Raw genomic sequence first — 27,981 nt, 5'->3', positions numbered from 1 at the left:
AATTCATTCAGTATTGTTTGTTTGAATCTTCCCATCGATTTGTTAGGACTGCAACTGGTCAGTCTCTAATCGGCATATGTGCATACTGTGCGTATTGCCTCGATATAGCCTTAATTCACAAGCATGGTAAGCAGAGTGGCTATCAGGACTCAGTGACCGAGTGGATAACGCGATGGCGTTTGAAGCGAGGGTACTGGGTTTGAGTCCCAGAGTGAACATCAACTCTGAGATGCAGGTACATCCAGCTGACGAGTCCCAAATAGGACGAAACGCGCGTCAAACTGGATTCCACTGCTAGCCACTATCCATCTCCGCTTATAACTGATTATTATTTTTCTAGCTTTCTGATGAAGCTGAACTATACCACCGAGCCAATAATAGACGTGTAAATCACTTTGAGATCATAATTTAAATATAATATGGAGTTAATATAAGCTGTAATATTAGAACACTTTGTAACGATATGTATGAAAGAATATCGTGTTTGGTCAAGTGGACAGACATCTCTAGGTCGTTCAGCGGTACAGTTCAACTTTACTAAGGATGAAAAGATAAAACTTGGAGAACAGTATGTGCCTAACTCAAGAAAAATGGACAGCAGGTATTGATGATGAAAATAAATATATGTCATCAACCTAAGTAAATCATTGCGGAAATTGTTGGATTTCACTGAAATCATGAATCGATCAATGTTAAACGACCATTGGGAACCTGGAAGACAGTTTTGTCCTAGTATGGAACTCCTCAGCACTACATATTCTTATACCATCAATCGGGAATCCAAGAAACCAACTTCGGTCTCACGCGAACACTTAACCTCCAGACCATTAATCCAGCATTCAACGGTGTTAATGTGTAACTTCAACCAATCCACGATATTGCGCCGCTATCTCCTATTACCTTCGGTGGGTAACTACCTCACACCCAACTTCAATGGTCACAGCTTCTCACTAGAACTCCGAGAATTCTCTCTCGAAGTTAGTCAATAGTGAGGACATGATAATTGTCATTATAAATAAATAAGGTAATCGGTAAAAAAACTGTTGCTCTACCGTGCTAAGTTTGCTTATCCAGTTTTCAGTTGTACTCAAATAGAACTGACGGAAAGGATAAATTCAAAATCTTTCTTCTACATCGAGAAATCTTATTGACTCACATTCTTCGAATATTTTTTTAAACAGTAGATGAAAGAAAAAAACCACTGCCGTGACCTATGAGTTACCGACGTCAGTTGTTATTAAACTATCATTGGTTTTACACAAAATCATTTTCATTTAAACAATCAAAGGATCTGCCATGCGTTCTCTAATTTCTCATTAGCGATAACTTTAAATTATTTGAACAGTTCTACTTGTAATGAATATAATGTAAAATATAAAGTACCTCGATTTGTAAAACAATGAAACATGACTGAATTCGGAGCACATTTACAATAAGAAACATAACTATTAGTTACTTTAATTTGGATTATAAGACTGTCGCCAGTATCCTAACCGTTATTGTAGTTTTAACCCATTTGAGTAACAGTATGTTTGTTCATTGTCATTATTTAGACAAAATTAAACTTGGTCAATTTTCGACTGATAGACAACTAACACAAATGATGTGAAAAAGTAATTCTGATGTTTAAAATGAAAATTTCTTAAGAATTACTGTATATAATGAAAATCAAATGATACAAGTATGCTGAATCATAGAAAAAACTGATGTCTATCTAAGTAACAAGTTATTTTCGATCACGAACATTTGTACGAATAAAACCAATAGCCATGAAATATAACACCAAAGGTAACCATATATTGACAGAGAAGTATCAATGAGGAATATATATATATATATATATATATATATATATATATAGAGGGAGAGAATAGAGTAATATGCTGACACAAAAGCTACTCGATATCTCTTAGAAATAAAGTATAATACAACCTAATAGACCATTTTAAATTTCTTTTTCAATGTTATACTTATTATCAAGTTGAAAAGGAAAATAGTTAACTGTAACCAGGTTAATATATTTATATATGAGCCAAAATGACTTGTCTTATGTATGTATAAGAGTTTTTTTAAAGTCATAGGACAAAAAATATTTAACAAAACATCGGGCTAAAGTAATTACAAACACTGGATATTTATTATCACCGACTGCCGCCTCTACTGATTAAAAGGAGATCTGAAAACAAGCAAACATATCGGTGACAGTTCACTACGCATTAGACACACATAAATTTAAAAAAAGACAAAAGTAATGATAACAAAGAAAAAAAGATGACCAACACCATCATCAACATCTCTGGAAAAAAACGATAAAACCCGACGTCACATAGAATCGTCATGGTAGTTGATTCCCAACTAAAAAATGCTGAATTTCAACAGGAAAAGTCTATAATAATTAATGGATGGGTTATAAATTATACGTATATATATATATATATATATCATACAGAAACCCATGTGAAACAGACCACCACTAACCGGGTAGTTGTTAAAGATAAAATAAGCATACATCAATAGTAACAACATTGATAATAATAGTGACGATATTCAGTAGCATACAAAAAAACCCAGTGGAAAATTACGGCGCTCACTATTGACGAAACAAAACAAAAGAATTTCCTTAGAAAAAAGAGAGACAATTTTCAATCAACCATTTAAAACATGTACATCTGCTAACAAATATAATGATGAGGGTGGTGCTGTCGATAATGGACAAAGGTTAAACGGATACAATTAATGTGTTCTCGTGAGAAACGAAACTATTGTGCAAGACATTGTTCTCAACAGAGGAAGTATGATACAAATAAAATGACAATGACAGTAACAATAACGACAAGAGTTATTCGTCTGAAAATCATTACTGACATAAAACTAAATAAATAAAGTACCTGATGTTACAAAAAACCAAAGAGGAAGTAAGGCGGTAATGAATAAGCAGGGTAGCGAGAGAGTCTACAAACAACATGGAATGATTAACTACACAGGAGTAAAAAAAAGACAATAATAATGAGTAAGACAGTGGCGAAGAATGTCTTGCTTACGTCCTCAAAATAAAAACGGAAGAAAATGGTTGACAATGGGGAGGGAGTAGGTTGAAGAGGGAGGTAATGAAATACATAATCAATGTCAAATTGTCATCAATGAATATATGGTATTAATCTAACATTATATAACTGCATTCAGAAGGATTAAAACGTTTAAAATAATAGTGATATAATAATCAAGTGACAACATAGAACTGTAATTGAGGATAAATTGAACTTGGGTTAAAGTTAGGAGTGTCGTCGGTGGCCAGAAATCCAGTGAAAGGAATAACAATAATATTAATAAGTATGCAATAATTGCTTTGATTTTTATTTAGGTATTCGAAAGACGTCGGAAAAGATACTATTGACAAGAGATAATTTATCCTGAACATTAACGGTTATTATAATAATAATCCAGAAATAATGGATAGATTCATTAGTTCAACTGACAGATGTGCAAGGATGATCTGGGGAGCCCATTTGACTAAGGACACGATCAAGCCATTGTAGAGGTCCATTCAAATGAATTTCAATCCAACATGGAGTGCTAGTTACAGTTTGTCGGCTGAAAATAAGGAAAAAATACGTAAGACGGTAAGTGGATACATACAAAATAGTGACGCCGCACACACAGAAGTTAGTAGAGAACGGATAAAAGATTATCAAGGACAAGAGAATAATGAAGGAAACTAGTCGGTGTAACTGTAGGTAGATATTATAAACTAAGCTGATTATTTTTAAATATGATTTTTCCTATCTCAAAACTCTCATTAACTTTGTACAACATACAGCATTTCCCCCAAAAATTTTCTTTAAATTACAACATTGGACACTAAAAAAAATACGTAGATGTGATCAACGACTCAAGCAAAGTAATGATTGTATACTGGAAGATTCGTTTTCAACTTGAATAGTGCTTACCGAATCATTTACTTAATAAGCAAGTAAACTACCTGTCTTCAAAGAAGTATAGTTTAGTATAGATATCTGAATTTGATCATGAAGTCCGGCTAGTCAACGATAGAGGAATTTAGTTAATGAAAATAAGATAATCTATTTAGTTACCATACTGCCTACTATGTATCTGGCGCCCCTTTGTACCAATATTTATGTGTTTAAATAAATAAATAAATAAATGTGAGAGGGCAACAACACTTAATATGCTAAGGAATACTTTACAGCTTCCATACATCAGTATAACTAGGAGTATGATATTATTATTGAGCCCTAAATCGATTTCGTTTAGCAGTGCTACCCTCCTATCAGCTTACCCAGCATTAAAAAACTTGAAGGAACAAGATTTTCAGCCAAAATAGTCCTGCTGAATTATCATAACAGGTGAAATCATCTACCATATCACGGGTATCAGATATGATCTGGTCAAATATTATCAACAAATTTCATACAAAAAATATACCTCATGTAAAGTCATTTGAATATTGGATAATATTGTATAGGATACTGAACATACCGATAATCAGCACCCCATCCTTTGACAAAACTCATTCGTATAGTACACATATTTGTTAGTGAATAAACAGCTTCAAAACCTTTAGTTACATTCTCTGTAAGAAGATTGGCGAATTCTTGATTATTGAATATTTTTAAATTACATCCAGGCGGAATTTTACATACAGTAGCTGGATGCCATTTATACATATAATTGCAATTAGGAGATTGAACAAATATAGCACTGTCACTTAAACATTCTGCAAATACTTCACCGCCAATATAATAAAGTTTAACACCTTTACCTATTTTTAAAAGAGAAAAGATAGTAGCGAATAAGACAAGGAACAATAAACATGAAAAAAAGTCATAATTTATCGACCGACTACATTCACCAACCGATATAGAATATTCCTATAAATCTATCCCAACAGTAATATTAAAAATGAATACCTCTGGTATTATGGAATGAAAGAAATTGGATGTAGTCAAATATGTAATCTTTTGTAAAATCTTATTTATAATAAAAGCTGTTATAATTAATTAGAAATTTACTGTTAAAAACGAAACAAAACTATGAGTTAACCAGTCCACAACATCAAGGCCATGTAATAGTCCGAAGGAAGGAACAGGGGGTAGTATTAATAACTCATATAGACAAAAATGCTGTTGAGAGTCACGTAAACGAAGTTGTACATTGTAAATATGTTATATAAAAAAGACCGAGTAGTGCTAATAACTCCTTCTAAGAGTTTTCAAATCACCTGTGATTTCACTGTGCATTACAAAGTAAAATTACTCACAGTAGTGAACCCATCCTAAATTTATTCACAGAACTTGATTAGTATTACAGAACAGATAATATAAAATCCATTTACTACTCACTTCTATAGAAGGACTGAATAGCTAATCGATAATCTCATTGGAATGCTGGTAAATACGGATTTGACTATTAGTTTACTGAAGAGTGCAAACAAAAATTACTGAGGGAATTTCAACTAGCATGAAATCTAGACACAGGGCATCCTACTGATCGGTTCCAACTACCAAACAGTACTAGTATTAATTACATGACAGTAACCAAGACAACTAAAAGCCCATTATTTTACCATATTAGCCATTCATATTTAGAAATCTATGGCAAGTACATTTCATGCAGTAAAACAGTAATCTAGTTAGTAGAAATATATATTATCTAAACAATGTAATTTCGATAAGAGTGAAATGACTATAATGAACTTTGACTTAAGTTAATTTTTTATTACTTTGACTAGTATTTATAATCTCACAAAGAGAGAAGGGCAAACTACCTATATATATACATCTGAAATAACTTTTGTTTATTAGATTTTAAACTCATTACATAGTCACTAGAGATGGAGAAACTAACCAATAATAACAGTTACTAACCAAGAGTAAACTTTAAAAGAAATTCATATTATATGTAGTTTAAATGAAAACCAAACCATTAATAGAAATGTATTAATACAAGTAACAATAGATACTGGTTACTATGTTATAAATATACATACTAATAATCCATAAATAACACACATAACAGATATTGGAAAGTTAGCTTAGCAATTAAAAATGTCATAAAAAAGAAATAACAATACACGATTATCATTATTGTTTTATTTAACCTAGAAAACTTTCTATCACTTAACTATTTCGATCATAAATGACTTCATTCACTTAGCACATACACACACGTATGTATATACATATACACACACACAACCATTAACTTTAAAGGACATATATTGGATAGTAAGTTTGACCTGTAAATCGATTTATACTAATATACATATTTTTTTTCAATCACATTCCACTCCTCATCGATCTGTTAGAAAAAATCAATAGAAACAGTAAGTACCAGCTTTAGAATGTTGATTTCCCAACTTTGCCCACCACCCAGTTCACTTTTTGGATAGGGGAAATAGAAAACTTTTGTTTTGTTTTGTAGAAACAGAAAAGCGAGAGGCAAAAAAATATGAAGATGAAATAAGCTGAAAATAGATTCATCAAATAAACTATTTTTTGTTATCTCTTTATATGAAATCGAATTCAACCGACTGAATGTGAGAAAAATCAACGTAACAGTTGAAGATAAAAAAAAACTCCCGAAAGCCAAACACATCAACAAACAAGAAGAGAACATTAGTTGAAATGTTGGATCATTAATTCATAAAAACAATCCGAACATCTTAAATGTTCGAATAAACATGTAAATGAATTTTGAATGAATGTTAATCAAGCTCCATATATGCCTACCAAAATACAAGGATAAATTGAATATAAGATCCATTAACGATGTTACAAGATTTATTCGCAAAGTTTTAATACGACTAAAGATTGAGGAAAACGTATTCTTACTCTAGAAGTATTCATTGATTAATAAACATTTACAGTTTGTTACAGAAAAATTCTATTGCAAGAGGAGAATCTACCGAGAATACTGTTTGTTCTAGTTAAAGCATAAAGATATTGTGACACTTCTTAAAACCGACTATGAACATTACAAATGAATAAAATACTCATCGTTTTGGATCCAATTACCTAACCTGGATAGCCTACTGAGCCGTATCGTTGTCAGAAATAAGGTTTCAATAACAAAATGATTATGAATTTATGAAGTTCAACTAACCAAGTGCATAATGTCGACTGCATTAATCAAATTATTAGAAATGCTTAAATTCATGTATTAGAAAACATTGGTAGGCTGTAACTTCAAGTGTAACTAATGAAAATTTGTGGTATTTACGTTAATCATAACCTACTTCTTTTGTCCTGTAATCACTCACTGTTTTATTAAAATTAACTCATTCTCCTGGCACATGAACATGGGGACCAATGATACTTATCCGGTTGCCTAAACCGAAGTGGTGCGGGGCTTGAATCTAGGATTTAGTGGTTCAAAACCGAGCGCATTAATCATTGAGCCATTACTCTACTAACTCATTAGTAACTTTGAGTTATTCTCGTAATATATAATTATATTATACATTCTCGTTACTTGTTTCGTTTGTGTTAGTCAGAAATACTAAAAAAACACTGGTAGAATTTTCTATAGTACTAAGTAATACGTTGTATTTAAACATACAAATATATAATGTATTATAATCAACTTACCAATATGCCTTCTTGTTAGCTCAATCTGATGTCCTCTATTCACATTGGATAGTAGACCTAAACAGAAACGATTGTGTCTATTTGGATCGGTGAAACCGTCAACAGTTAAACATGGACTAGAACAATGAAATGTATCACCAACACGAGTATTCATTTCATAATAATATAATGAACACCAATATTCAGGTTCTTGATAAGCTACTGAAGTCATTTCATTCCCATCAATAAGAACATCGCTTAACATATCTGGAAAAAAATAAAATCAAGAAAAGGAAACACAAATGAAAGATTCATTGAGAAAAAAGGTTTCGTAGTGTATAAGGAACTTTATATGAATAGGAAGAATGGAAAGAATGAAATTGTTGCTAACCTATGTTAAAATAATACATATATGTAGACTAATATCTACTTAAAAATTATTCAGATTATACATCATAGATGAAAATGAGAAAATAGCTTATCAAGCAACTGCTTCCAAGGAAAAATATAAACTTGGAATAAAATTGTTTCCTCTCGCCCCCTCAAACTATCATATACAATTTTGTTGTATCCCGTAGAGAATTCACTGCTCTCTAATTGGCGGTCTTATAACGTCATATATATCAACTGGGCAAGAACGCACGCAGTCAATCGACATAACAAATTTGATTTGATGATTCTCATCATATCTGAAATTTGAAATATTAATAATTCGTTTCTAAACTTCATGTTGTAAAATTTTTTATTTGTAATACTATTTTGAACTATAAACTATTATTATACGGTTTACCATTCTTGAGTTATCCCTAGTCTATTAATTAGTCTTTCACATTCACAGCCACATTTGGCTGAATTTTGTACAAATGTTATTTTTTATTTTATTAATACGATCCGGTCAGTCTGTTTGGTATATGTTTGGTATGTTTGACAAACAATGATTCATACCGCAGAGGCTGTTATTGATGTTTTGGACTTAACTGGCTGGGCTAGGTAGAAGCAGGACTGATAAGCACCCTAGACTGCTCGTACGGTTTTCGTGTGTCACTGTTCCAATCGATAATTCGCTGCTCTCTGATTGGCGGTTTTGTCACGTCATACATTAACTGGGCATCGACTCGACCACAAGATATAACACATTCAACTTTTCTGATTTTTGCTTAATTTCAATTTCTATGTAACGTAGTTTTTAAATTGTCTAATGACATTCCTGGACACTTTGTTTTATATTTAGTTAAAGAAAAAAACATTAATCTCTAATGGAAATTAATCTTTGGTTTTGTGAAAAATCGATAGCTGGAAAGGAAATAGAATTGGTTAAGGGTTTATTGGCTACGTTCGTTTGTGTTCCAGGGAAAATATGACATGGTTTATTAAATAAGTCAAGTCTACACATCTACCGTAATGTTCTTACGACAGAAATTTCAATATAAGATTGGAAGGTTTGTAATATATTATGCATTCATAGTACTAATTGTAATCAATTCCAAATCACGAAATGAAGGGTTTTATTTAAAGGTAAACAACCTTAATTATAATAGAAATCGTTACGTTTACATTTGCTAGTTAAATCTACTCGGAATTATCCTTAATCGTGTAAATACAGTCAGTCATAATCAACGTATAGCCTGGAAGAAAATTCGCGTTAGTACGTGTTGCCATACTATATCAGTACAACGCAATGAAATTCGTATGATGAATAGTATAAACAATGATAGAATTATGGTCGTAATTATAGCAGGTAAGATTAAACGAGGAGACCTCAGTTCAAGAATACGATATAAAATCTATATGAAAGGATAGTGTAAATAAAATTACTGTTTTTTTTTCTATTGAAACGAAATTTAAATGTACAGTCACATGAGTATTTGCAAGAGATGTCTTTACGGTAAATAAACTGGACTGTTGCATAACATTGAAACTGTACGAAATCAAATGATTGATAGTGTTAAGTATTATAAACTATTTGGTGTAAACAACACGACAATGTAATACTGAACTCTACATTCCATCAAACTGTAAATCGCTATCAACTTGAAACGTAATTACTGGAAGAATTCAGACTTTACATTTACACACTTAGAAGATAGAATTGATTTAGGGATTAAGGGGACAGGTTGTGAAATTAAATGAAAATAGCTGTATAATCCTTCATTTCACGTTTTTAATGGCTCTTTGGAATGCCATTGTATTTCTGTCATTACTACAACTTTGCATACAAACAAACAACGTATCGTCGAAATCACGAACCAAATTTAGTTAGACCACCATTGAAAACCTGGAAGCACTGTATGGGCATCTCGTCCTAGTACGGGACACCTTGGCAGTGCGCGTTTGTATGATGAATAAATATTTCACCAAACTATCAATTAAATATGAAAATACGTAGCTTGAAAACATGTCCATATATATATATATATATATATATATATATATATATATATATATATATATATATATATATATATATATATATATATATATATATACAAAGTGACTACACACATACGCAGACAAGAAACTTTAGTGCACACTGATGAAACTATTAGATATTAATTGAAGAGAATGTAAACTTTCCATTTAACTTCATTTATCACTAGATCATACATGCCAACAAGTATATATATACATATATACGTGTACACATATATACGTGTACACATGTTTCATGGACTATAGATTTCTAACAAAACAATTGAATTGTAATTCTACTGGTCAACACAATTCAATCATCATCATCATCATCATCATCATCATCATCATCATTAACATTCTCTTATGCCAATGAAGAGAATCTACACACGAAGTCTATCTCTCCCACCTAAATAAACATGTGGCCTGGACTAATTACATATGCAATAACACAATAATAATAATAATAAATATCTAAATATTAAAACAGAATTATATAGTGTTATGACATATCTATGAGTAGAGAATAATAATAATAACAGAGGGCTGGGGAAGCTAAGAAAATAATCAAGTCACTGGAAAAAGATGAATACACTGCAGAAAACCTACATGACAACTACTAAGAGTACTTTTTAATGATATTTTTATATTACAGAGAATGAATCATAATTAATTATAGGATAGAAAGATGACATTTTGTAAGTAACCTAAACACAACTCACTAACCACCTATGAGCTATGAAGTTGAGAAATAAAGATATATGTTTGTTGGGTGAAAGACTATTTAATACAATTTAGTAATAACGAAATAAATTTTGATGTACTCGGCTAACTGAATCAGAATAGTTGAGTCACAGTTTGAACCTACAACCTGATGGTTTGAAGTTGAACCCTTTCACTGCTATATCATGGTTACAGTGAACAAAAGAAATTTAGTATGACCAAGTATAGATTCGTGTACTCAGCTTTACATTACACTTTATGTATAAAGGCTGATGACACTGCTTGGCCATCTAAACTGAATAGGTAGAGTGAGGCTTTAACCTACGAGTGGTTGTAAGTTGGATGACCTAACCAATAAGCTACCTCTCTATATATAAACAATAGTATTCAACAGTTATGAGGAAAAAAGGGGAAAGTTTTCATACTTTATTTTCTGATCGAGAGTTTTTTTCAGTTGCTCAGTTATGTTTATGTTTGACAACATAGATATAAAATAAGTGGACTAATTAACAAAGCATAATTTAGATGTTTCTGAGCATAAATACAAATATTAAATTATATTGGTAACTTAAAAGTAAGATAAGTATATTTAATCGGTTTATTCGACTTGAATAGCGTTCATTGGAAATATGATATATGAGTTCAAAGCTACTACTGCTTAAATAAAAGGTTAAGAAATGACACACTTCACCTTATTCCACAAATTTCTATCAGTGATGGTAAGGCATTTAATGTACAGAACTGACACAGTAAGAACTCCTAAAAAGCCATGTACGACCCCTTGAACTTTGTAGCCGCGCTACAAGGTCGCCAAGAATACTACTAATCTAGTTTCCTTTCGAGATAGATTGAAAAGTTTTCTTCTACGATGCAGAAAGTGGTTATCGACCACACACCTCAAGCACCATTCGAGATAATCTTGTTTCATAACACTACTGGTGTAGTGTAGCACTGCGTAATCTAATGGTTAAAGCATTCCACTTTCACAATCAGTAGATAAGAGATTGAAACCTCTACATCATCTTCTCTAGTTTAGGCAGCTAAGTAGTATCGTTAGCTCTCAAAAACGAACAATGTGACTCAAAGCTGAATACATAGACTTGTACTCTGTAATAAATAAGTTAAATTAATTTATACCAGTTACATAAAAACTTCTGAAAAAGATTTATAATTAAAAGTTAGTGAGTGAAAAAAATATTAAAACTTATTCTTATTATCAAACAAACTATACGCATGAATACATACCTAGATCCATATTGTCATCTTCACTAATACAATTTTCTTCAACCGATGACAATGTACCAGGAGAGTTTATTGACGGGCCGGCACCAGCAATACTGGGAGCTTTCTGAGTTGTAGATGAGGAAACTGATGATGACTGACCCATAAAACTTGAACTCAAATTCTCAGCATTTGGACCTAGGCATTGAGAATCGTTAGAACGATCTTCTTGGCAAGCAGACACAGGAATTGGATAATCACTCATACTAAGTGACCTAAGGAGTAATGGTATTTAGAAAAATTCAGTGGTATATTTTTTAAGGCAAAAAATTGAAACTTCAGATAATAATTATAGAGGTTACGCAGGAAGCATAATTAATGGTTTAGATTGTTGAAAAAAGAGACAACTTTGTACTTCTTCAGTAAAATATAAGTCTTTGTCAGGGAGAATTAAACTTGGTTGAACTGAAAAGAACCAAAGAGATCAGAGGACAACTTAGGTTAAATTGACAGAATTATAGAATATTGTGGATAGATCAAAATCATATCGTATGAATTAAAATTCTGATTTGTTTGTGAGGAAGAATTAAAACGTTTGGTAAAAATATATTATTCCAAATCATTATCGAACTTGAGGATGTATGTAAAGAATTTAGAATTTCTGATGATCTAGAACAAAATGAATGAAACGGAGATTATGAGTGACGTGGTTCAAAACTGGTTACAATGTTGTAGATGCTTTATTCATCTGAAGTTTAATCTTTAAATTCAATATTTTTATACCTCATATTTCATTTGTTCTTTTAGGATAACATTTTCTACGTTTTGTTTTTATTTACTATCGTACTGTTTTATTTTGACACTTGTTTTTTTAGGTTTGTAGTTTCCTCTAAGTCTTTTTCTCTGTGCTAATATGAAAATGGAAAACTTCGATTCAGTAAACTTGTCTTACGTCATACACTGTTTATGATTGACAACTGACTTAAAAACAACAGATTATCCGCATACCATAGCTTAACATTAAAAATGACGGATCTACACAATATGCGGTTTACTTCAGAAGATAATTACTATTGAATGGAAGTTCATACGAATGTATATGAAAATCATAGTCAAAAAATTACGAACATAAAATATTTATATTTTTTTCCTAAGACTTATTATTGCGATGTGGAATACAAGATTCAAATTGAGTCTACTCAAATGATTTGACCAACTAGTCAGTGGAACAGAAGAAAAGGAAATATGGAGTTCACTCATTACATATTAAAAACCGACAAAAAAGACACTACTCATATACGTAAGTTCCATTTGTCATGGATTAATCTTAGTCAAGGTATCACAGAAAATGACGGATCATTGGGATGTTGTTTTCTTCTAGTATGGCGAAGGCGAGATATCCGTCTATCAATTAAGGGATGAGTATATTGCACAGCAGTTCGATCTGTTCTACTTTACGGCTGCGAAATATGGCCATTAAGAGTAGAAGATACTCGTAAGTTACTAGTATTTGACCACAGATGTCTTAGAAATATTGCTCGCATCTGCTGGGATCACCGGGTAAGTAATAGTGAGGTTAGACACAGGGTATTAGGGAATGATGGTAAATCAGTTGATGAGGTCATGAATCTTCATCAACTGAGATGGTTGGGCCACGTGTTACGTATGCCTGAACACCGATTATCATGACGTGCAACGCTGACTACTATAGGGGATGGTTGGAAGAGAGTTGGGGGCGGCTAAACCAAAACATGGCATCAGTGCTTGAAGTCACCAAGTTCTAGTCTGAGCCATGTTGTTAGATGCGAACTACTTGGTTGGGGTCCGCGTGACTATCGCAACCAATGGTTGGAGACTCTGTGTGGCATGGCTCAGAATCTATCACAATGGCGTAGGTGTGTATACACTCTTTGTCTTCCCTTAAGCCGTGAGATTAAAATCGCTTCATATCTGTCTTTCTTCCTCTACTATATCCTGATATACAATGTTTATTTTATGTTACCATCATTAAATTAACTAATTCTATGAATTCGGTGTTGATCTTGTTGTGCTAATGAGGTATAGCAACGTGGACCAATACATATATGTGCCTGGTCCTACGTTGGAGCTGACTGACTGATATTATGAGTGATACTATTTCGTTCCACTGCTTTTCTTTTTGTCAGTTTTCCTCCAAGTGTTCGGATGAAAAATATAGTGATATACATTTGTACAGGGTCTTACAGCGTTTGTAACTGACAGATGAATATTTTGCTGATATAAGGTGAAAGTTATCACCATCTAAATATGGGGAAAATGAAACAACCCTTTGTAATAAGTCTGAATCAGAATCCTATTTCAAATCATTTTGTAACAACAAAAAAAAGAATAATTTAAAAATGTCGAATCATTTTATTAAACAAGTAAGTATTCTAGAATTAAAAAGAACCAAACAACAAACCTTGTTGTAGCATTGTGAATGTGATTTGCTACACCTAAACTGCGGGCGAAATCACGACCATCTCCGCTAAGACTGGACACTACATTCATAAGAGACGATTGATAGCCTGTATGAGGAGGAGCTGGGGGCGTTCCAACTAAATTAGGGGGTCCACCCAGAGTCATATTTTCAGCAGCCTGTAGATATGGGATTAAATATATGATTCAATAGTTTAGGGTAAACAATTACCATGATTATTGTTTGTTGTACACATATATTCCTTCATAGTTATCATAATTTCAAATGAGCGGTCTACAGGATGTATCATGAAAACTCAATAATTACATTAGATTACTTATAGAATCAAAATGTGACCTTCTGGGTAGGAAAAGTAGGTTGACTAATGAAACAGTAAACCTTCACTAACTGAAGTGGTTGAAACTACTAAACATTCCTAGTCTACCTTCATGCCGATATGTTATCTTAGCTAGCGTAGCAGTACGTTAACAAAAAAGATTGAAGATGGGCAAAGTAATATATTGTGTCAACCGAAGAAGTCATTAAACACTAATCTAATCCATATGGAAAGATTCAGAGTCTCTGGATGGAGTTTGGGTGGCGATCATACTATAGGGTCGACGATTTAGGGTGTCGAATTCCGAAATCATTCATAGTGGTGCAGAAAATATATTTACTTTTTATATTTCTCTTAAAAGTGAGTTTTAGCATTACTTTATTTATTTATTTGAACACAAACATTGGCACAAGCGGGCACCAAGTACAAATACGCCACGCAATAATAGTGAGACCAGTAGCAGTTATCATTGGTAGGTTGGAGGGCTATGATACTGCCCGGGTGCCCAAACCGAAGCAAGTGCTTTTCTTAGGAGGACACATCCAGATTATTTGACCTAGACGTCTAATCCACAAAGCAATGGAGCAAGTTTAGAAGATTCAGTCCCATGGTAGCTGGTGATCAACAATGGGTTCATACGCCTTTTGTTCCCTCAGGATCCTGGAGTCCATGTGCACCATTGGTTTAGAATCAGGGTTTTGCAACTCCCCTAGGTGGACCCTCCGTGTCCACCGACCCAGTTAAAGCGCCTGACATTCGCTTTCCATCCTCTCAATCTCGTAAACAGCACTCCCGCTGCGAGAAGGCAGTGAGTAGGACTTCCCTGGCAGCGGTTGTATACACGTGGCCATGTGAGAGGATTTCGTTTCGAGAGAGAGCTGGTTCTCCCCACCGTTGGCCGTACGAGGGCATCATGGGAATGATTTTATACTTCTTATTATTCGGTTCTACTCGTTTTTTATTTCTTGTTTATTACTACCACTGAAACAATTATTTCTAGTGCTTCATCTTTGCTCTAACAAATTTTCCATTACTGCCCTAATGTGAATCTGTAGTGACTTGAACCAATACACATTCATATAAGGTCATATTACGTTACCAATAGGTCGGTGATAAAATCAAAACTCATCATGTGCAGAAACGTTCTTTTTGGATGTTGCGGATGATGTACTAATAATTTCAGAGTAACCTAAAAATCTCGATAGCTCTTCGGTACGTCGTTATAAGTTATTTTGTGTCATTAATTCAAATTTGTTGATAAAGTGGTGATTTTATAAACAATTAATAATCATATAAAGTTACAGGTTCAAATCCTTCGTTACGTATATAAGTTACAACAGTCGAACAGTATTGTTATTCCTCATATAGATAATGCGACTTGAAACCGAGTACAGAAACCTGTAGATGATTTACATTAATACGAATGTTTATACATAGATGGTGATTTAGTGTACATAGGTACAAGCTTCAGTAAATTTGACCAGTGGAAGTTAGCAATCATGCCAATAAGCAAGTACTTCTATGAACACACAAGGTGTAAATATGACCACAAAAATCAAATTCCAGATTTTTCGCCGGTTATAATAAGATTATATGAAACAATCATACTGAAATTTACATTAGTAATGTGGTACTATCACATCAGTTAGAAGAATGAAATTTATAACACTAGTTTTTTTCACACACATATATTTGTATTTTGCTAAAATTAATACCCACATGCATTGCGTCATACTGATGTTGATACGTAAATAACTAAGCAACTATCAAGGAGATAAATAAAACTTGCCGAAACCATGTGGGTAATCAACTATTTGCAAATATAAGTGAGTATTTAAAATTAAGTGAACAAATTACCTCTCGAAGGCTCACACACGGTGGATGCGTTCCACCGAGTACATTTCCAACATTTTCTAAACCAGCTATTGCTCGACTCGCAACAGTATACGCGTCAAGTGCATCACCTCTGGCTAGAGCAGCAGCTGTTACAGCATCTGTAGCAAGATGTTGTCTGGGCTGCTTAGACGGAGGAGCTAGGAGGGCAGCTAAACTATTTGGTTCTGAACCACAATCATCTCCCATAATCATAGAATCATTTAAACCAGCAGTGGAAGGATGATGACTCTGTAAAGCGTTTAAATGATGTTGTTGTTGAAGTCCTTGTTGATACTGATTGTGCATAGAGGAGTATCGAGAATGATGTGAACCAAAAGATGAACCTCTTCCATAACGTTCAGTAGATGATTCTGTTACACCACGATGTGTGTTGTTGTCGTTAGTGACTCCCGAAGTCCCATTGTTAACTGTACGAGGAACCATAATCGGTGGGAGAACTATAAATAGACAAAAATTAATGGGTTAATTTAATAAAACACGTTCATTGATGGATTACTAGCTTTCAACTATTAAATGTTACCAAAAATAGGAAACAAAGACATGACGGAAAGTATCATTCGTTATTTAAATTGGGTTTCTGCTAAAAATAAAATTATGTAATGAAACTAAGACCAATTTAAATTTGGTTCACGAGTTTAGTAATGAGATAAAGATAATCTATCAAAAATAGCATTCATCGTGACACACAACACAACTGAAGTCAAGGATCATTGATAACCCCCAAATGCCCTGGTACAACCAACAGCGGGGAGAACCAGCTCTTTCTCTCTCTCTCTCTCTTAAAATTCTCTCACATGGCCACGTGTGTACAACCGCTGCCAGGGAAGTCCTACTCACTGCCTTCTCGCAGCGGGAGTGCTGTTTACGAAATCAAGAGCATGGAAAGCGAATGTCAGGCGCTTTAACTGGGTCGGTGGACACGGAGGGTCCACCTAGGGGAGTTGCAAAACCCTGATTCCAAACCAATGGTGCACATTGGCTCTAGGATCCTGAGGAACAAAAGGAGTATGAAACCATTATTGGTCACCGGATACCATGGGACTGAATCTTCTAAACTTGCTCCACTGCCTTGTGGATTAGATCTTTAGGTCAAAGATTCCGGATGTGGCTTCCTGAGAAAACCACTTGCTTCGGTTTGGGCACCCGGGCAGTATCGTAGCCCTTGTGTGGCGCGTATGTATCTGGTGCCCCTTTGTACCAATATTAATGTGTTTACATAAATAAATAAATAAGGTTTATTGATGATATACTACTGAAAGCGAGAAATTCCACAGACGGATATAACTAAACTCACAATGACAATGAACTTCTCCAGTCTGGTTTATATACACAGCTTTTGAGTACAGTAGTTTACATGAGAGTTTGTAGTACTAACTGGCTGTTCACACTGATGCATTTAGAGCAAGCATCAGACTTGTCACATACTGGTTGAAATTTAATGCTAGTCGATTTTAATAGGTTAGATTATTGGTATATGTGACTGTCACCTGTTAGGTTTAATAACCAGCTTTTATCCGAAATACACAAGCTAATATCTCGGGTTTAGCTACTGAAAATAGTTATATTGAGAAGAAACTTTTTAGTGTGGAATGAAAATGTAAACAATTATGAGTTTCTGAGTATTATTTATTAAAAAGTTTGACATGGGATAACATTATTTCGAAAAACATTCCAAGTAACCAAATAGACTTGATAACAATTTTTTTTGGATTATCACGGTTCATGATAAAAGTATGAATGAATATTTAACGGTTGTATGATGTAACCTTGACTGTGTAAGTTTGTACAGAGTGGGCGGAATGGAATTCTAATGTTTAACAAATAATAAAGAATCTAATATCAAATGGTACAAAAAGTAAGCGGATAATTAGTAAACCAATCATGGACAGATGAAGAGTGTACAACATACAAAGCCTATATGCATATAATGCATGTGATACTCGTAAGGTTATAAGTCTGTCAGTGATTGTGTTCAAAGTACTAACTAGCACATCATAATGCTCAGACCATGTAAAATGCGTGAGAAGTTGACCTGCTTTTTCTGCTTGTCGTTCTATGATGAGCAGTTGTAAATAGTCGAGAAGTTCGTGTATACGAGTAGCTCTGTTAGTATGAATAGTAATATAACGGTGAAGACCAACTTATAGATGACTTAAGTCAGATTTTCCTACTGGAACAACGGGTATATTAGTCTGAATACCAAACGTATTGGTGAAAAAAGCTGTGGAGGATAGTAATTCTGTACATTTGAAAAACATGGCAATTTTCTGGGTAACCATGTTTACAAAGTATGTATTTGATTACTATTGGAAGACAGAAAAATCATGTAAACAGAGCTGAAATCTACCAGAGTATTTGTAGACTTAGTAAAGTCAGTTATTCACATGTACCGTAGGACCTGGAAAATATGTGCGACGGTTCAAGTTGATATATCATATCAGAGTAAAGAGACAAAACCAAAGGTAAATTCCATGGTAGAAAACAATAGGAACAGACAAATAATCAATTAGCGGAATAAAAAGTACAAGATAATTTTAAACATCAAATGCCCTCATACGGCTGAGGGTGGGGAGAACCAGCTCTCTCTCGAAATCCTCTCACATGGCCACGTGTATACAACCGCTGCCACGGAAGTCCTACTCACTGCCTTCTCGCAGCGGGAGTGCTGTTTACGAGATTGAGAGGATGGAAAGCGAATATCCGAGGCTTTAACCGGGTTGCTGGACACGGGGGGTTCACCTTATTTATTTATTTAAACACATTAATATTAGTACAAAGGGGCACCAGATACATATGCGCCACACAAATCTCATTTGATTTGTGTGAGGGCTACGATACTGCCCGGGTGCCCAAACCGAAGCAGATCGTTTTCTTAGGGAGCCACATCCGGAGTCTTTGACCTAAAGATCTGATCCGCAAGGCAGTGGAGCATCGTAAGGAGATGCAGTCCCATGGTAGCCGGTGATCAACGATTGATCCATACACCGTTTGTTCCCTCGGGATATTGAACCCCTTGTGCACCATTGGTTTGGAATCAGGGTTTTCTAACTCTCCTAGGCGGACCTTCCGTGTCCACCAACCCGGTTAAAGCACCGGATATTCGCTTTTCGTCCTCTCAATCTCGTAAACAGCACTCCCGCTGCGAGAAGGCAGTGAGTAGGACTTCCGTGGCAGCGGTTGTATACACGTGGCCATGTGAGAGCATTTCGAGAGGGAGAGCGGACTCTCCCTACTCTCGGCCGTATCAGGGCATTTGGGGGCGAGGGTTCACCTAGGGAAGTTGCAAAACCCTGATTCTAAACCAATAGTGCACATGGACTCCAGGATCCTGAGGGAACAAAAGGCGTATGAACCCATTGTTGATCACCAGCTACCATGGGACTGAATCTTCTAAACTTGCTCCATTGCTTTGTGGATTAGACGTCTAGGTCAAATAATCTGGATGTGTCCTCCTAAGAAAAGCACTTGCTTCGGTTTGGGCACCCGGGCAGTATCATAGCCCTCCAACCTACCAATGATAACTGCTACTGGTCTCACTATTATTGTGTAGCGCATATGTATTTGGTGCCCGCTTGTGCCAATGTTTATGTATTTAAATAAATAAGAGTGAATACAAGTGATTCATGTCACCTAACCTCCCCAACCACTGGTCACGATAATCGTGCCGACTCTAACTAGATATTCTTAACCTATCAATATGGTTCAGTTCAGCTGTTAATATTCATAGACTGATGCCAAAGTTTAATTTGATCACCCCCATGCTTTTTAAAGCTTACCCCTAAACCATAGAACACTGCAAGTCGAAGTAGATAATGATTAGAGATACGTAACACATATCCAAACCATCCCAGTTCACGAATATTTATGTCCTAATCAACAGATTACCCATCTTTACGTGGTAACCCTGCCCGATCTTAGCACTAGTTACATGTTTTCTTTAACATACGTGGGCAGTGCTTCGAAGAAATCTATAATTAAATGCTAGTAACCTACGAATATCCTTTGTCTTGAAATACAGACATCGATAGCTATCACATATTTTACGCCTCTAGTTTAAGTTGATTTAATATAGCATATCATTTGTTGACTAGGACTTGACAGAAAAAGCGTTTCAAAAGATCCGAAAATGAAAACCACTGACTTATTGAGTGTATTTTTCATATAATATGATGCTTGATAAATTAATTAATCATCATCTCAATACAGAAGTATATCCTGTGCTAACTTTGGATCAATAGACATTCATGAAAAGCAAAACTGAAAACTTAAGAAGTCGATGAACATATTCTACATATGTTTTCTTCCAGTTAGTTTATTTTGAAAGTTTAGCAAAAAACAATGGGTGGTTTTTAGTGAAGTTCTACTGGTGATGATGCAAGTAATGAACCATAGTTACCATAAATTACGATAAAGACACTAGGAACACAAATGTCGGACTATAAAACCCATAACAAATTAACAGAACGACATTTACGTGGGGTAGTCATGAAAATGATCTTTTTAAAACTATCACTATAAACCAACTCCATTTCAGAGTGCACTTCGGGAGCTCAAGAGTGCACTGAGAACGATTCCGTCAGGAGATAAACAAATTCTTACAAAGATAGCAACCAATGTTGAGAATGAAAATAAAACAAACCTGGATTTTCAATCCTTCGATAGTGATAAGGGTTGATACAAACCTCATCGCGTTTTGATTGGAAAGAATATTCACAAGTAGCGATAGGTCTTAACTCGTGCTGAGTATGCAGGTCTGGCCATCGCCAAAGTTGGCAGTAAAAAACGTGTGGTAAACCTTTTTTCTGGGCAACCTAGTGAAAATCAAAGGCAAATAAAAACGTGTGAAAGAAAATAATTAATGTATCTAATAGCAACACGAAAAATTACAACCTAACCGTTTAAAGATCTAAAACCATGTATAAAATAACGAGGCATATGATCTAAATTCCATAAAAATTCATACCATTTCATTATGACAGACCAGAGTAATGTAGGTTTCTAGTCTTAATGGTCAGTACTCAATAATATACAAAAATCAAATATTTGAAAACTGCATAGTCACAATTAAGAAAAAGGAATGCAGAGACAGATAGACACAGAAATATTTATTAAAAGAACTATGAACTAGTTAATACAAATTATTCAACTGACCTAGCCATGAATCCAACGATTTTAAAAACTAACCCATTAATCGTTAACTGACGAAATAGCTCGCTATTGATTCATTTTACGTTTCGTACCATTTTAGATAACTGGCTTTATTCGTCGGTTATGATTGTATGTTATGTATCCAAGACGTAATCAAGAGTTAAAGTTTGATTGCTCACTGTTTCTTACCTAGTATAACATGATGATTAATTGTGAAACAATTTAGAATATTACTAATCAGTTTCACGAACCTTCACATTCACGCATATATTGAGCATCGAACGTACGAAATCGGTTAACAGTAAGTCATTTTCCTGAATGGTCAGTTGAAAACCTGACATACTTTTCGGTATAGAGCTTACTGAAGCTTAAACTAAGTAGAAAGTTAGTTTATGGGACAAGAAAGTTTGGATTAAATAGAACCGAAATCTAATAGATCCATTGTATCTGGTTGGTTTTACTTAGAAAATTAATAATTAATAAGTCAGCAATAAGTTAATGAAGCATTAATGGGATGGTAGTCATTTAGGTCGATAAGTAACTGGTAACAGTTAAAGTTAGATAGTTAAGAGTTTGTTTTTACAATGGTCGACACAGTAATTATTGAAGAGGATATTAACTATTTAAACAAATAATCTAAATAGTATTTGAGGAGCATGTATAACCCGGTCAATATAGATTAATGAATTACTGACATAGGGCAAAAGATGTAAGAATATACTCGCTTCAGTTATTCAATAACAAATCCATTCAAAAAACAAGTGAGACCCTTAAGGGTTGCAATGTTTGTATTCCATGTTGTGGAAGCAGAACTTCACTTGGTCGATTGATAGGATTTCCGACAGTGTTACTGAGGGATTTACTAAAGTAGGTCAATCTGCTGAAGGTTGTTAAGCGAGATATTACTTGTTCGGTCGGAATGTACTAAGAACTGTTATTTGCGTCTACTATCTCAATGCTGCTTGATCTTGCTTCCTCCGAGACTTAATTACCATCGCTCGATTTCTAAGTAATTGATCTCCTGCCAGATTGGAAAATTTTTTTCAAACGCCATGAGTGACAAATAGTCAGTCAGTTAGCTACAACGTAGTACCAGGCACATTTATGCATCGGTTGCCATACGTCGTTAGCACAACAAGATCAACACCGGATTCATAGAAGTAGTTAATTTAGCGGTGGTAATACATAAAAGAAAGGTTGTATATAAGAATATAGTACAGAAAGACAGATATGAAGCGATTTTAATCTCACGGTTTAAGGGAAGACAAAGTGTGTATACACCTACGCCATTGTGATAGATTCTGAGCCATGTCACACAGAGTCTCCAACCATTGGTTACGATAGTCACGCGGACACCAACCAGGTAGTCTGCATCTACCAATATGGCTCACACTAGAATTTGGTGACTTCAAGCACTGATGCCATGTTTTGGTTTAGCCGCCTCTACCTTTCTTTCAACCATCCCCTATAGTAGTCAGCATAGCGCGTCGTGGTAATCGGTGTTCAGGCATACGTAACACGTGGCCCAACCATCTCAGTCGATAGAGATTCACCACCTCATCAACTGATTTACCATCATTCCCTAACACCCTGTGTCTAACCTCACTATTACTCACCCGGTGATCCCAGCAGATGCAAGCAATATTTTTAAGGTATCTGTGATCAAATACTAGTAACTTACGAGTATCTTCTACTCTTGATGGATGTTTCACAGTCGTAAAGTAGAACAGAACGAAGTGCTGCGCAGTATACTCGCCCGCTAATTGATAGACGGATATCTCGTCTTCACCATAGGTGACGTAAGTTGGCAAAAGCTAAATGAGCCTTTTGAATCCGTGCTGAGATTTCGTCAGACACCAACCCATTAGGGCTGATCAGACTTCCAAGATAAGTGAAGTTGTCCACGCGTTCGACTACTTCACTCCCTATCCTTAGTTCATCCCAGTCCTGGAGTAACAATTTACATTTAGATGGGGAGAAACGCATCCCAAACATTCTGGCATTATTACTGACTACTAACAGAAGACTCTGCATTTTACCAGCGTCTTCACAAAACAGGACTATGTCATCTGCGTATTCTAAGTCGATAAGTGAACCTCCTGGTAGAAGATCAATTCCTGAAAATTCAGTCGACGAGAGTGTTATTTCCAGCAACAGGTCTATAATGAAGTTAAACAAAAATGGGGATAGTGGACAGCCTTGACGGACACCACTTGAGGTTGTAAAATCAGATGACAGTTCGCCATAAGCTCTCACTCGACTGGTAGTGTTCGAGTAGAGAGCCTTCACAAGGTTTATGTACTCTTGAGGTACACCTTTCAGTGACAGACACTGCCACAGAGCATCTCGACCTACAGAGTCAAATGCTGATTTCAAGTTAAGAAAAACTATCATTGTCGGACGCCGATAAACATGTCTGTGCTCTAAAACCTGACGAATAGTGAATATGTGGTCGATACAGCCACGACCAGGTCTGAAGCCAGACTGATTTTCTCGTGTTTGCAGTTCACGAGTTTTAGTTAGGCGCCTGATAATTATTGAGGCAAGTATTTTAGATACTATATTAGTCAAACTAATCCCTCTATGATTATCACGGGATGATTTTGACCCCTTCTTATATATTGGGACAATCAGTGAATGTGACCAGTCGGATGAGATTACGTCCAACTCCCAGATTTTAGCCAAAATAATAGTCAACCTAGTCGCTAAAATTGGACTACCATATTTAAAGACCTCTGGAGCCAATTCATCTGGACTAGTTGCTCTTCCTTGTTTCAGATTAGTTATAGCCTTTTGAACTTCAGCTAGAGTCGGGGGACCTACTTCAATGTTCCATTCAGGTTTTCTGGGAATAGTGGGTAGTTGTGCAGATGCCGAAGGCCAGCTGAACTGCTCCTTAAAGTGTTCCGCCCATCGTTCTAAACGTCTGGGCTGAGAGCAGATAAGGGTTCCGTCTTTTACCGAGATTGTCTCACTAACAATTGACTTCTTAATTCCGGTTTCTTTTATTAGTCTGAATAGTTGCCTGGTGTTGCCTACAGCCGCTGCCTTTTCCATCTCTTTTGCTTTCGTTGCCCACCACTGCTCACGATCGTTCTTTAGACTTTTAGTTAACCTGGATCTAATTTGTTTACGCTCTTTGTCGTGTTCAGAGTCTGATGGGATGAGTTCACGCGAATCCATCAGTGAAATAGACTTAAGAAAAATCCATTGGTTTTTTTGGAACAATATAGTTAAAATAACTAATAGATGTTACTACTGTTTCCACAGCTGGAGTGACAAACAAGTATTGTTCCATATGAGTTTCAGGAAGGGTCTACACCAGTGCCAAATCTATATGCAGCAAATAAGCCAAGTGCATTGACCAATTTAATTATCTTATGAGCCGCATCGACTCTGTTGGGTGACAAAAACTTGGCACATATAGCCGCTTGATTAAGGACACATTACATTAATTACAGAGACAATTAGACTCAGCATATATGCATTAGGCCGTTTTTAATTAACTTATCACTGTAAATACAATCTCTGAAACTAAAAGGTAGGTAGAAATTACAACCCTATCGAGGTTTTGATAACATGGCGGGCGGAGTGATAAGTACATGGTTAAATCATCCCCGGTTATCGCTCACATTGATGCGTTAGTGTCAAGAATAGGTCAGAAAGTCTGGAGGTGACCAAAAGTGACGAAACAGGGGGGGCCCAAGCTGCTGCTGTGAAATTCGGGAGGTAGTTTTCTGGATGAGGTTGATACTTTAAATAGCACGTATGTTTCATTGATTATAAAATGAAGGACAGACATTTATTTTCCGGATGGTTTTCCTAAATCACCACCACTACTCCTCGCTTGACTGATAGTGGTCCGCCGTATTTCATATTATCTCTGCATCCTGCTGATAAAAATTATTTCACTGCAGACCGATACATGATTTCGCTGTAGCAAATATTACTCGCGTATCTTCCGGAAACTATCCAGCCGATAGTGTCATGTCACTGAGTATTAAGTGGGTTGGTACACTAATTTTAATGACTATTAGATTAAATATCCCGAGATAATTGATCATCAAGTATGCGAAGTATCAAATATTTAATACACGACGCCTGTCAACAGGCTTTATTCGTACGTTATTTACAGAGCCTGAAACTCATCTTTTTATTGTTATCAAGCAAAAACCACGTGAACTTTGACATACTTACCTAGTCACTGTCACATATACTTTACTACCTTATGGTGAACTGGAGCAATAAATAAGACACATTAAATAGAATCATAGTATTTACTTTCAGCTGGGAGTGTGTCAAAGAAAATTCGAGCAAAAACACTAATTAAATGACAGGTCAAAATGACTGATTTGGCAGTAACTAAATGGCTGAATAACAGTTTTACACAATTATGCAATCTATTCCAGCATACTTTTCTAATTCATCCATAAACAGACACTATCGTGACTTTATGGTTAAAAACTACACTTTGCAAGGCTTTCCCTGAATTTCTGGGCTATACCCTTATATTAAGTTGTTTTAAGCTGCTTAGAAGCTTGGGAATAGAAACTAAATGGACAGCTTTAGTTCAGTGATATGTTAATTGTGGCCCCTTGAAAGCATAATGTAGCTGTCAGAACGTTATTTACAAAGAAGCGTTTACTTTTGTAATGAAATTACCCTTGAGAAAACGGCTTACTGATTACCTCAAATTGTATATTCAAACAGTCTCAGACACACAAACCTACCTGTAGCCGTCCATCCAATGAACGCGGTATTGTAACACAGCGTGTAGATGGATCTTGGCTAACTAAGGCACGTTCCAGTTCGTCTAGTTGTGTCCCGTTTTTCAACCTCTTGACTAACGATTTGACAGCCTTTTCCTTCCATTTTTCTTCTTTGTCTGAACCTTCTTTGATATAACTTATAAGTCGTTTCACAACTGGAGGTGGACTTGTAAAGAGACTCATAACCAATCTTTATATCTATAGGACCAATTCTACCACTTTTGGTGATTAGACAACAGTGTTAGCTTATAGAAATTCACGCATATATCCAGAATTAGATGTTTTTACAAATCATTAATCCCTCGAGACGTACTAAGGTCAAAAGAAGCGCCGTAAGTAAACCGCCCTAGAGTACAAGTAACTTATGATAGGAAAAGATATTAGACTTTAAACCTGAAACTGAACTGGACATAAGTGACGTACTATTAGCCCTTTTATAACTAGAATATGGTTTTAAAGGGTAATCCACAGTTGTGCTGCTGAAGAATTACTGTTTTAATTCGTCCGAAACTAAAGAGATAAGGTATTTAAAAAGGACAGCGGTATTGATTCTCGTTAAGTTAAATTCACGGTTTTGATCGTAAATTACGCATCAAAACTACTGTTTACACTTTAAGCGAAATAAGTTCAGTTTTAGTGTCGTTGTTCTTGTGTGTTTTGATCTTGCTTTTGTGTATTTACTACATCAAAGCATTCTTGGTCGACTTTGGCTTGATTTATTTGACCAAAGTAGGATCTTACATCACGGTCGAAAACCGTGAACATGACTTTTAAATAAGTTGAACACGTTCCTAGTTTAATTATTTGGAATCTAGAATCATCGGAAGACAATGACCCTGCTAAATGACACGCACACTATCTGCAGTGATTGGAACCTGTCATCAGAAATGTGCTTCCTGAAGAGGTTTCAGGGGTACATATCACGAAAGTAACAAGACTTGGTAAATGGGTTGGAGGCGAGACCCAACAAACAAGGATCTTGAAGTTAGTACTCAGGAATTTTGAGGAAAGAGACGTAATATTGAATAACACATACAAAACTCGTGATTCAAATATTTGTATTCTACCAGACTGGCCGCTTGAGGATGACATCTATTGGAGGAATGCTCTTACAGAGTTCAGAACTAGAAAGCCAAATGGAAAAACGAACATTACGATTAAGGGTTTTCGGATAATCAGGTCTTGGAAGCCAACGCTTCCGAGACATGCATGGGTAGAACGTATGATTCTCAAAACACCTTAAATGTGTGCTACACGAATGCCCGTAGTCTTCGAAATAAAATGTCCGAGCTAAGTTTGATAGTGGATGAATTATATCCCAATATAATTGTTGTCACAGAAACTTGGCTCACTGTTGATATAGACTGTTCTCCCATCATTACAGGCTACATCTGTATCAGAAGTGATAGAGTTATAAGTCACAAGGGAGGGGGTATAATGTTGTATGTTAAAGAT

The 27,981-nt window shown here is 35.2% G+C and overlaps 1 protein-coding gene across 1 annotated transcript; it reads right to left on the bottom strand.

The window, feature by feature from the left end:
• Window positions 1-1,999: 1,999 nt before the first annotated feature.
• Window positions 2,000-26,873, bottom strand: Smp_085910 (TGF-beta signal transducer Smad2,putative). The gene is made up of 8 exons (XM_018791864.1): window positions 26,488-26,873; window positions 21,249-21,420; window positions 16,571-17,046; window positions 14,380-14,555; window positions 11,964-12,214; window positions 7,608-7,853; window positions 4,498-4,780; window positions 2,000-3,591 (listed from the first exon to the last, which is right to left on the bottom strand). The coding sequence occupies exons 1-8, from the start codon at window positions 26,707-26,709 to the stop codon at window positions 3,468-3,470; spliced, it is 1,950 nt and encodes a 649-aa protein (XP_018644972.1). The 5' UTR covers window positions 26,710-26,873; the 3' UTR covers window positions 2,000-3,467.
• Between the last annotated feature and the right edge of the window lie 1,108 nt (window positions 26,874-27,981).

Source organism: Schistosoma mansoni (genome assembly GCF_000237925.1).
Source record: "Schistosoma mansoni, WGS project CABG00000000 data, chromosome 1 unplaced supercontig 0034, strain Puerto Rico, whole genome shotgun sequence".
Taxonomy (NCBI): Eukaryota; Metazoa; Platyhelminthes; class Trematoda; order Strigeidida; family Schistosomatidae; genus Schistosoma; species Schistosoma mansoni.
This window is presented reverse-complemented; position numbering and strand designations above follow the sequence as displayed.

Bases quoted from the DNA above. Each gene is read 5' to 3' on its own strand.
- Smp_085910 (XM_018791864.1), bottom strand. From the start codon at position 26,709: ATGAGTCTCTTTACAAGTCCACCTCCAGTTGTGAAACGACTTATAAGT. The intron at 7,854-11,963 runs GTATGTATTCAT...ATTTTTTTCCAG, and splicing joins AGATGACAATATGGATCTAG to ATATGTTAAGCGATGTTCTT. The intron at 4,781-7,607 runs GTAAGTTGATTA...TTTTAAAAATAG, and splicing joins GCTAACAAGAAGGCATATTG to GTAAAGGTGTTAAACTTTAT.